The sequence below is a fragment of the Mastomys coucha genome, unplaced genomic scaffold (genome assembly GCF_008632895.1).
Source record: "Mastomys coucha isolate ucsf_1 unplaced genomic scaffold, UCSF_Mcou_1 pScaffold23, whole genome shotgun sequence".
Taxonomy (NCBI): domain Eukaryota; kingdom Metazoa; phylum Chordata; class Mammalia; order Rodentia; family Muridae; genus Mastomys; species Mastomys coucha.
In genome coordinates, this window is record NW_022196906.1 from 101,928,400 (window position 1) to 101,940,477 (window position 12,078).

Here is a 12,078-nt window from a genome sequence, read left to right on the forward strand (position 1 = left end):
CAGATTCATTACAGATGGTTGTGAGCCACCATGTGGTTGCTGGGATTTGAACTCAGAACCTTTGGAAGGGCAGTCGGTGCTCTTAACCACTGAGCCATCTCTCCAGCCCCTCAGGGCCACTTTTATCTCCAGCTGTTATGTACCCTCTTCTACATCCTCCACAACCATACACAGTTGGCATTCACTCACACAGACAAATACGTAAAAATCTTGGGTCAATCTACAATATCTGTACATGTAGTATGTCCACTTCTTAATAAGCATAGAAAATTGTAGAAGCCACAAAAACTTTTCCTTTCTCTCTCACATACTTTGTAAGCCTATGTAACTTTAAAATTTTGCTTTTAGATTTATTTATTTCATGTATATGACTGTTTTACTGGCACATACATCTGTTTCCCACATGCATACTTGTGCCTTCAAAGGTCAGAGGAAGTATTTAAAACTTGAAATTATGGATGGTTGTGAGCCGCCATGTATGGTCCTCTGAACAAGTGTTTTTAACTCCTGAGCCATCTCTCCAGCTCTTCTGCTGTTATGTTGTTTTAATAGGGACCTGGGTTTGGTTCTCAGCACTCACATGACAGCTCACAACCATGTGTAACTCCAGTTCCAGGGAACACACACCCTCTTCTGACTTCAGCGGACACAGGCACACATGTGGTATACACGTATACATGTTAAGCAACACACACACATAATTTAAAAAAGAAAAAGTGCTGCTGGGCAACCAACTTTCCAAGCTTAGGCCTTAAAGGAGGTTCCAGGTGGAGTCCCAGCTCATGAGTCTGACAGCTTCTGATCTCTGGAGGCGGCAGGTATACATGTGGTATTCATACACACATGTGAGTGCTCCAGCCAGCCCCGTCTCAATGGATAAATTAATAAGATACAACAAAAAAGGAAAAGGCATCAAGTATCAAAACTAAACTGGAAGATAGGAACTCTTCCTCAGTTGTTTTTACATGCAGTCTCACCTTGATGATCTCTCCACTGGAGGCAATTAAGTCTGTTGGAATGCTCACTCGAAATGAGCGCCCAACAACAGCCGTGCCATCTGGAATGCCAACCACGGTGGGAACAGCCTCCTGGAAGTCTGAGAGAACTGAGTGCATGGATGCCTCAAGCTGGTTCTTCTTCCAGTCCCTCACAGCCTCTGAGGGTTCGCTGGGCCAGTGGGCCTGAGCCATAGCCACAGACAGTAGGAGGAGAAAGGTCTGTCCCCAGAGGGGGTGCAGTAGCCAGTTGTCCACAGACATCCTCACCCAGGCTAGTGTTTGCTCAAGCCAACAGTTGCTAAGGAAGGAAGCAAATGATGTGGTCCCAGGGCTGGATGGGTCCTCACCCTCTGCACAGCTGTTCCATCCTAGAGCACCCAGAGCCTACGAGAGAAGAGCAGATTCAAACATTCAAACAAGGTATACTTCCCAAGTGTTTTGCCAAGACATTCTACCCCAAGGAGAAGTCTCTCATTCCTGTGTTCTTCAGCAGCTACTTAGCACTGGAAATCAATTGGTCTAGTAAGTGTAAAATAACATTGAATTTTGAAATTTTGTATAAAAACAAAATGTAAAATACCTCATTAGTAATTTAAAGGGAAGGCTGAAGAGATGGCTCAGTGGTTAAGAGCACTAGCTGCTCTTCCAGAGGACCCAGGTTCAATTCTCAGTATCCACATGGCGGCTCACAACTGTCTATAACTCCAGTTCCAGGGGATCTGACACCCTTACACAGACATGCATATAAGCAAAACACCAGTGCATATAAAATAAGTGAATAATCATTTAAAAATAATTTAAAGGGGGGTGGTGAGATGGCTCAGCGGGTAAGAGCACTGATTGCTCTTCCAAAGTTCGTGAGTTCAAATCCCAGCAACCACCCATAACAAAATCTGATACCCTCTTCTGTGTACTCATTTATAATAATAAATAAATCTTTAAAAAATTAATAATTTAAAGGAATAATACATATTGAAACCATAGCATATTGAATCACCCATATCATTAAATGAATTTTTTAAAAATATTTTTTAAAGGTTTATTTATTTATCATGTGTAAGTACACTGTAGCTGTCTTCAGACACACCAGAGGGCATCAGATCTCATTACAGATGGTTGTGAGCCACCATGTGGTTGCTGGGATTTGAACTCAGGACCTTTGGAAGAGCAATCAGTGCTTTTAACCACTGAGCCATCTCTCCAGCCCCCCGTTAAATGAATTTTTAAAAATCTATAAAATACAAATAGGTGAAATTAAGTTCACCTGTTTATTTTGTTGTTGAGAGGGAACTCTCTAAATGACATTAGCTGACATTCTCTGTCTCTAAGCCGCACTGCCCCTAGAGGAGGTCTAGAGACCTTCTTTCTGAGCCACATCCCCAGCTCAGCAAAGCTACTAGCACATGCTGAAAAAAAGTTCCACATTCAATTTCTTTTTCTTTCTTTTTTTTTTTAATTTTTCCTTTTAGCTTTATTAATTTTATTTTATTTTAGGTTTTTTGAGACAAGGTCTCCCTAAGTAGCCCTGGCTGCCCTAGAACCCATTCTGTAGACCAGGTCGACCTAGAGCTCACCTGTTTCTGCCTCCAGAGTGCTGGGATTTAAGCACACCAACATCATACCCAGCTGATTTATTTTATATGTACGAATGGTTTGCCTACATGTATGTGCACCACATGTATGCCTGTGTTATGCCTGTGTTCTCAAAGGCCAGAAAACATTTCAGATCCCCTGGAGCTATACTTATGGATAATTTTAAGCTGCCACATGAGTGATAGCAATTGAAGCCAGGTCATTTGTAAGAGCTACAAATGAATGCTTTAAATCACTAAGCCATCTCTCTATCCTCTCCAAATTTTCTTAGATCAATCATAAAAATATGGAAGAATGTGTAGCGTTGACAAATCTGCATACTCAGGTATGTATGACATTAGTGTGTTTTCTATTGAATCATGTGATATGAAATAAATCTTAAACAGGTGTGGTGGCACACACTTGGGCCTGTACATCCTGGCACTCAGGAGGAAAGGAAGGAGAATGGACACAAGCTTCTGCCCAGCACATCAGCCAGGGCTCTACAGCCCTCAAAGAACAAAGCCAGGGGCCTGGTGAGATGGCTCAGCGGGTAAGAGCATTGACTGCTCTTCTGAAGGTCCTGAGTTCAATTCCCAGCAACCTCATGGTGGCTCACAACCACTCATAATGAGATCTGACGCCCTCTTCGGTGCATCTGAAGATAATTACAATGTACTTAAATTCAATTCCCAACAACCACACGAAGGCTCAACCATCTGTACAGCTACAGTGTACTCATATGCATAAGATAAATAAATAAATCGTTTTTTTTGGGGGGGGGTTCAAGACAGGGTTTCTTTGTGTAGCCCTGGCTGTCCTGGAACTCACTCTGTAGACCAAGCTGGCCTCAAACTCAGAAATCCGCCTGCCTCTGCCTCCCAAGTGCTGGGACTAAAGGCGTGTCCCGCAGCGGCCACCACCACCACCCGTCTTAAATAAATCCAAAAAAAAAAAAAAAAAAAACCCACCAAACCTGAGTTCAATCCCTAGATCACATATGGCAGGTTCCCACAGTTGTCCTATTGTGTGTGTTACACACACACACACAAGTGGTGTGGGGGTTAATTACTTAATTGAAAAACATGGTGGCACAGGCCTGGAGTCCTAGCCCTGAGAAGTGAAGCCAGGAGGACCAGAAATACAAGTAGCCTCGACTCTATAGGGAGTTGGAGACCAGTTTTATAACTTTTGGACTCGAATCCTGTTCCCATGAGTGTTGGGGAAATTTTGAAATAGTAACTAAAACCCAAACCCACATCAGTGTCTGGAGACTCTGCCCTGTTTACTCCACTACTCATACCCCCATCTCTGCTCACTTTCCATCTGTTCCCCACTCTCCCTCCCTTGCCCTGCCTGCCCCAGCTGCTGGGCTGTGAATGTGGTTCAGCAGTGAAGCTCCTGTCTAGCATGTGCAAAGCCTGTGCTCACTCCTGGAAGCACTAGAGGAGGACATTTCAGTACTAGGCATGCACCGAATGGATAAACAGGAGGGTATGGGACTTCTTTATTTTTATTTTCCTACTTTTTTTTTTCTAATTTAGTTCATTTACTTTTCCATCAGCTAAGCCCAGTTGACCTTTTACTTTCCCAACCTGATTCTCAATTTTAAATTCTTAGCCTACTTGGAAACAGCACTAATTATAAGACACACCCTACCCCACTAAAAGCATGAGCTTAGTCCTACTATCTGTGGTCACATGATGACATGGGGTGTCTGTTTCACGGGCTTAAGATGACTAAAATCTCTGCATTTAGCAGTCAGGCAATGCCCAGGGCACAACTCCAACTACTATGTGCTGGTTTCCCATGCTCTGAGGAGAAAAGGTAGTTTCTGCCACTTGGCTAAGAGCAGCCTGACTGTATGGCTTTCCATAGGCAAGGGTCATGCCTGCCTGTGCTAGAAGCCTTGTAGATTATACCCACGTGTCTATAAGCTGTCCCCTCTGGGACACATTTTAATTTTTATGATTTCTTTACCGGGGAGAGGATGCATGCCACAGCAAGCATATGGAAGTCAAAGGACAACTTTTGGGAGTCTCCTTTTATCATGAGTCTTAGGAGTCAAGATTAGGCAGGATTGGCACCAAGTGGCTTTATCCATTAAGCCATCTTACTGGCTCTAGAAAAATTTTTGAACAAGTCTCAAAGGCTCAATCTTGATCACTAGAGAGATAGTCTCCCTTCTTGCAGGGATCAAAGCCCAAAGAGCAAGACAAATTCAACCACTGTCATATAAAGTTGGGTGGGTACAATCTGTTAGGAGAAAGGGTACAGTGCTCCTGACAAGGCACCCACAAGTTAACACTTCATATACATGTATGCCTCTGGGATACCAGTATTTATGGCTGATCCTCTGAATGGATTGCACCTGGACTCACTGCTGTCAGAGTTCTACTGAGAGATGAATGGTGTGGTATGTTTGGACAGGGATGCAGGGCAGTGCACACAAGGCAATCTGCACTCCCAGGGATGCCCTATGCCAGCAAAATACAATTGCATAAAAACAGGCCCTCCTGGACCTGAACAAAGACCTTGGCTCTCTGAACAACATGTCTAGCGGCCCTGGTACACAGCCTTGTCTGACACTCTCTACCCCCATAGACTAGAGAAACTTTAAAGGTATTAGAAGAGCTGAAGAAGCCAAGTATGGATGGCACAGGCCTAAAATCTTAGCAGCAGAGAAGCTAAGACATGAGAATTTCAAACTTGAGGTTAGCTTGGACAACCTAGCAAATTCAAGGCCAGGTGGGCTTGCACAACAGGGAGACTTTGTACCCCAAAATGCTTAATTAATTAAATGTGTTAGAGGTTGGGTGGGTGGTACACACCTAAATTCCACTACTCACATGGCCACACTGGGCTACAAAAAATTGTTGGTGCCTACAGATCCTGGAAAAGACAAAGCTTTCTTTCTGTGACAGTGCTGTAGCAACAGCCACTCAAGCTGCTCAGGACTTCCCTGAGAGCTGGAAGAGCCCTTAGCAACCTGGAGACTTCCCCACCAACTGCTGAGCCAAGCATACAGTCAGCATCCAACAGCCACATCTTCGCCTGGAGATAGAAGAATATTTGAAGGCAAGACTTCCACTGAGCTCTTGGGAAGTCTGAAGTAATCTATCAGATGCCTTTCATCTAAAAATGGAAGTCTCAAATGGGCAGAAGTAAAGTGACATTTCACAAGTACCTAAAAGGTAACCCAAAATATCAAAAGTTGCCTTGGAAGTAGAAATTATACATCAGCCATTTGATACATGGGGACTCAAAATCACTATGCAGTGGCTGGCAAGGACTCCAGTCAGCTGGGGCAGAATGAATGCAGCAGGAAAGGATCCTTCTAGCCCTTCCTATCACCTATACAGAGCCCTACTTAGACATAACTGAAGTATGTCACGTGATGGGAGGGGCAGGTAGGTGCCAGTGTGGCACCAAGCCCTTATGACCCTATTATGTTCAGAAAGCTTTAGTACCTGAGAAGTAGAGAGCCTTATTCCCACAGATCTGGGCCCTGGGACAAAGGCAGCTCTGGACTACTCTGCTGCCTCCCCACATGTAATGTGTGCCTGTGCTCACGGGAACCCAGTTAGCTTTCCACTCAGTAAGTTCAAAAATTATTTGCACATATGGTATATTCAGTCCACAATAACCAAAACTCCAGGAATAAAACTTTTACCTATTGTAAGCTAAAAACTCTTTAAAGAGCAGCTATGAGTTTTCACTCTCTAGGAATAAAGGAAAAGTTGTGAGATTCAACTCCTCTACTTCCTGCTACTTCACACTCTACTAGAATGAAGGGGAGACATCTACTACTCACTCTTATAATTAAAACGTTTAAGGAAAATGAGATTTTCCTCTTAAAATACAATTAAAATAATGAAGTCCTAAGTCTCTGTTTTAAATGGTCTTGGGAAAACTAAAAAAAAAAATCTTAATTAAAACAATCACTTTAGGCTACACCTAACAAAAAGGCTTTTTTATAGTCCACATACACAAAAGTTAAAATTTAATACTGTGAGTTCAACATTAACACAAAACCTCTATAAAGTTAACCAGTTTAAAGCAGTTCAATCTAAAGTGCCAACAGGGTATCTATCTAAACACAATGAAAAACAATACTGTGAAATTTACTTGGACTCCAAATATGAAAATGACAAGCGGGACCAGGCGGTGGTGGCACACACCTTTAGTCCCAGCACTTGGGAGGCAGAGACAGGAGGGTTTCTGAGTTCGAAGCCAGCCTGGTCTACAGAGTGAGTTCCAGGACAGCCAGAGAGCTACAGAGAAACCCTGTCTTGAAAAACCAAAAAAAAAAAAAAAAGACAAGCAGATTTTTTTTTTTCGTGTATCCCAGTGTGTCCTGTGTATCCCTGGCTGTCCTGGAACTCACTCTGTAGACCAGGCTGGCCTCGAACTCAGAAATCCACCTGCCTCTGCCTCCCAAGTGCTGGGATTAAAGGCGTGGGCCACCACCACCCAACTTCCAGTTTTTAAAAGGTCTTTTGTACTCTGTAACATAGATAAAGAAGGTCAGTGGTGAGGCTTCAAAGTTTCACCTAAAAACTGCTCTTGACTCAGGAAGCAGACAGGATTTCCCTGCCTTGGAGATCTGGCATGATATTGTAAGAGATGATTTCAAGCCACGGAGAGGAACAACCAGGCCCAATCAGTCAGAAGCAGTCAGGGCCACATAAAACAGACTTAAGGGTAAAAATCTGTGGGAGAGAAAACTGCCACCTCTGAGAAGTATGCACACCTATCCTGTCTATCAACAAGAAAAGCTACTTTAAAAGCTTCTCTCATTTAGGAAATTTCTTGTAAATCCTCACTTATCACAGGTACCAAAGAAAGCTACAGTGGGCAGTGATTTCTGCTGATGGTGGCTTGATTTTTTTCCAATAGTCACAGAAACGAAGCAAAGACCTCAACCTTTATGTAAATACACACAGGTGAAAACATGTGCTAGAGAAGGGGGAAAAGATACAGTTGAAAGCCCAGAACTAAATAGCTGTTCTCTACTAGACCATGGTCTGTAATCCAAGCTGACTTTTAATACCTTGTGTGGGAGGCTCACTGAGCGATTCCACACTCCATTAGACTCCACATGCAATGGTTAAATATTATTCACTATTAAGAAGTCACACTTAAAAACTGTTCACATGATGAATTTTATGGCATGAATTTTGGTTCTTTCTCTATTTTGTTATTTGGGAGACAGGATATTATGTCCAAATTGTCCTCAAACCCTCTAGTGGGTACTGGCCTTGAACTCCTGGTTCTCCTGCCTCCATAGCATGAACAATTATGCCTGACTTATGCAGGTTTTTTTTTTTTTAAAACAAGATTCATCTTTAACTCCTCCCTGCAATCCCAATATTTAGGAGGCTAAGGCCAGGAAACTGATAAGAATTGAAGCCTCAACTTTATAGTGAGATCCTGTCTCCAAAAGTAGTTTTTGGTTGCTTTGTTTTAGAGCCAGGCCTGTAATCTTAACTACTCAGGAGGCTGTGGTAGATGGAGTACAAGGTCAAAGTCTGCCCAGGCAGCTTAGTAAGACCCAAATTCAGGAGGATTAATAAATAAATAAAATGCAAAAGACTGGGAATATAACTAGTGGTTAGAGGTTCTAGGTTCAATCCCCAGTATGCCCCACCTCCTCAACAAAAAGAAAAAGGAAAATGATAACATGAATAAGCTCAGGGCAACAGGCATAGCACGCCTTTGATCCCAGCACTGGGAAGGCAGAGGTGCTTAGATCTCTGTGAGTTCAAGCTATCTTGGCCTACAGAGTGATTTACAAGACAGCCGGGGCTATACAGAGAAACCCTGTCTCAAAAACAAAACAAAACAAAACAAACTCTGGGCTAGAGGCCATGCTTACCACGGAACAAGGTCCTGGATTGAACCTGGAGTACTTACACATGCAACATTTTTAAAAAATAACATGATGGAGCTGGAAAGATGGCTCAGTGGTTAAGAGCACACTGGCCATTCTTCCAGATTCCAGAGGTCCTGAGTTCAATTCCCAAATTATAGGTGGTGACTCACTACCATCTATAATTGAATTTGATGCCCTCTTCTATATAATACCCTCTTCTGTCATACAGGTATACATGCAATAGATCACTCAGATACACAATAAATCTTTTTTTTAAAGTAAGATATCGACTTTGGAGTTGGGGGTGAAGAGATGGCTCAGCAGTTAAGAGTGTACTATTCTCATGGAGAACCCTGGTTCTGGCTCCCAGGCAGTGTAAACCCCTGTAAGTTCAACACCGTGGAGGATTTGACCTCTGCTCTGCCTGCCCCTGCCTGCCCCTGCCTGCACATAGTCCTCCACAGACACACAGCACACAGGACATTTACACAAGAGCTCACAAGAGTAGTGCTTGCTTAGTATGTGCAAGGTCCTGGGCTTCATCCACAGCACTGCAAAACTAAGCACAAAACATTCTTCCAACCAAGCCTCACAGCACACCCTGTGATCCCAGCAGGAAGAAGGCAGACAGGCAGAAGCAACGGGATCACAGTTCAAGGTCAGCCAAGGATACATAGCAAAGCCTTGTCTCCAGAAAAACCAAAGCACTCCTCAGAATCACACAATTTAGACATTAAAAAAAAATTCTACAAGGATGCCTTAGGAGCTCATTGCCATAACAAGGTCCAGTCTTTTTAACTGTCAATGCCTAAACTGGTCACTAAGGATAGAAAAGGGTTCAAATGAGCCCAGAGACAAGGGCTAAGACTAACCATACATTTGGTTAAAGCAGGTAGAACAGTGGTGTAGTGGAAGTGGGGGCAAGGGTGACAGGTGGGTGGCCAGACTCTAATATGCAAGTGGGAATGTACCTTCAACTCACGTGGCATTCAGGAATCCAACTGTACTGGCTGGTTTTGTGTGTCAACTTGACACAGGCTGGAGTTATCACAGAGAAGGGAGCTTCAGTTGGGGACGTGCCTCCATGAGACCCAGCTGTGGGGCATTTTCTCAATTAGTGATCAAGGGGGTAGGTCCCCTTGTGGGTGGTGCCATCCCTGGGCTGGAGGTCTTGGGTTCTATAAGACAGCAGGCTGAGCAAGCCAGGGGAAGCAAGCCAGTAAGGAACATCCTTCCATGGCCTCTGCATCAGCTCCTGCTTCCTGACCTGTTTGAGTTCCAGTCCTGACTTCCTTTGGTGATGAACAGCAATGTGGAAGTAAGCTGAATAAACCCTTTCCTCCCCAACTTGCTTCTTGGTCATGATGTTTGTGCAGGAATAGAAGCCCTGATTAAGACACCAATGAAAGCAAACTACAATTATCTTACAGCAACACAACACTTCAGCACACATTTGCTGACTACTTACCCTGTAGGATAGGTGTGGAGCTTCAATTACTGGAGCAGTCTTTCTAAACTTCATACTCTATTATAATTTTATATGCATTTCAAAATCACAAAACAAATAGTAATCCACTTAACTAGGTAGTCAAAGGCACATACCAATGTTCTAGAGCACACTTATGAAAGTGGCCATATAAAATTATAATAAAGCTAAAAAATTCCTAATGCCTAATCATAATACAAGGCACTACTCACATTGTGGACACTAGTGTAAAACTTACTAGGCTGCTAGTCAAATAACAGTAGGGCAAGTAGAATTATATACAGTACAGTACGCTTAAAAAGGAGCAGCTCACCGGGCAGTGGTGGCGCACGCCTTTAGTCCCAGCACTTGGGAGGCAGAGGCAGGAGGATTTCTGAGTTCGAGGCCAGCCTGGTCTACAGAGTGAGTTCCAGGACACCCAGGGCTACACAGAGAAACCCTGTCTCGAAAAACCAAAAAGGAGCAGCTTGCTGGCTTATGTAGTTACTGTATGTTTCAGTATTAAGAACTTACTCCTACTTATGGATAAGAGGGTGAGTTGGGGTGGAATGGGGTGTAGCTCTTAGGTAGTTCAATCCCCTACTTGGAAAGGGAAAGAGAACAGCTGGAAGAGCCTTCAGGAAGAACTCAGCAGGAGACAGTTACAATTAGAGCTGACAACTGCATGGGCTTTACGGACTCTGAAGACCTCTCAGGGGTGAGCCTGGTGTAGGCCTGGGCTAGAGAGTGCACAGGTGTGTCTATGTTGTTTGTTTCTAGGGAAGGGGGTTTGAGAGGGGGATTTCTGTTTGGTTTTTTTTGTTTGTTCGTTTTGTCTGTTTGGTTTTGAGGCACCATTTCTTGTAACTTATGGGACCTCAAACTTGCTATGTAGCAAAGAATGGCTTTCAACTCTTGATCCTCCTGTATCTACCTGCCAAGCACTGGGAATATGAGCATGAATTATCACTCCTAACTGTCTGGTTTTACAACAAAAAAGCTTTTCTTTTCTTTTTTTTTTCTTTGCATTCCTTGAATCCCAGCACTCAGAAAGCAGAGGCAACAGATTTCTGTAAGAGATCTCTGTAAGTTTGGGTTAGCCTAGTCTACATCCAGAGTTCCCAGCTACCCAGAGCTATATGGTAAGAGACCCTGTTCAAAATAAAAACCAAGAAAAAAAAAGAAGAGGAGGACGACAAGAAAGGAGAGGAGAGTCACAAGTTTGTTCAAGCTCAGCCTGGGCTACAGAATCTGTTCTATCTAGCCTGGGCAACTGTGTAAGACCCTGTATCAAAATAATACTCTGAACTGGGGTGAATGTTCATTCACCTGCTTAGCATGTGAGGCCTTAGATTCAATTCCTTTTTTTTAAGATTTATTTATTTATTTTATGTATATGAGTACACTGTCACTCTCTTCAGACACACCAGAAGAGGGCATCTGATCCCTTTATGGTGAGCCATCACGTAGCTGCTGGGAATTCAACTCAGGACCTCAGGACCTGGAAGAGCAGTCAGTGACCACTGAGCGTTCTCTCCAGCCCCTAGATTCAATTCTTAAAGCAAAGAAATTATGTTTAGGCATTCAATGTGCAATTGATTTGTGTTCTAATCTGTATCAAAAAAAAAAAAAACCTGAAAAGTTTATTAAGTTTCAACAAGCTAAGATTACTGAAGAAAAAAAAATTTAAATCTGCTGGGCAGTGGTGGCACATGCCTTTAATCCCAGCACCTGGGAGGCAGAGACAGGCAGATTTCTGAGTTGGAGGCCAGCCTGGTCTACAGAGTGAGTTCCAGAACAGCCAGAGATACACAGAGAAACCCTGTCTCGAAGAAAAAAATTTAAATCTAATTTATTTTTATTTTATGCTCACTGGTATTTTGCCTGCATGTATGTCTGTGTAAAAGTGTCAGACACCCTGAAGCTGGAGTTACAGACAGGTAAGCTGTCTTTTGGGCATTTTGTTCTGCTTTTACAACTATGAACCTAACATAGGACAGTTAGCGATGACTCAGAGGTTACAGCCCTGGTAAGATTGAATTAAGTAAAAGAGCCAGTTAAACCTATCTGTGGGTGGGGAGAACTCTTCTAGCAGGAAATTCCCTGGGCAAAGACAGTGGGTACCAGTTTTGTCTTGTTGATTTTTTTTTTTTTTTTTTTTTTTTTTT

At 43.1% G+C, this 12,078-nt stretch overlaps 1 protein-coding gene across 8 annotated transcripts in view; it reads right to left on the reverse strand.

The window, feature by feature from the left end:
* Window positions 1-12,078, reverse strand: part of Dag1 (dystroglycan 1) — a 56,148-nt gene that overhangs the window by 12,151 nt on the left and 31,919 nt on the right. For all 8 annotated transcript variants that reach the window (XM_031343188.1, XM_031343192.1, XM_031343190.1 and 5 more), the window contains one exon: window positions 978-1,382. In XM_031343188.1, the coding sequence (XP_031199048.1) occupies window positions 978-1,259 (282 nt within the window). In that variant the 5' untranslated portion in view covers window positions 1,260-1,382. The remainder of the gene's footprint in view (window positions 1-977; window positions 1,383-12,078) is intronic.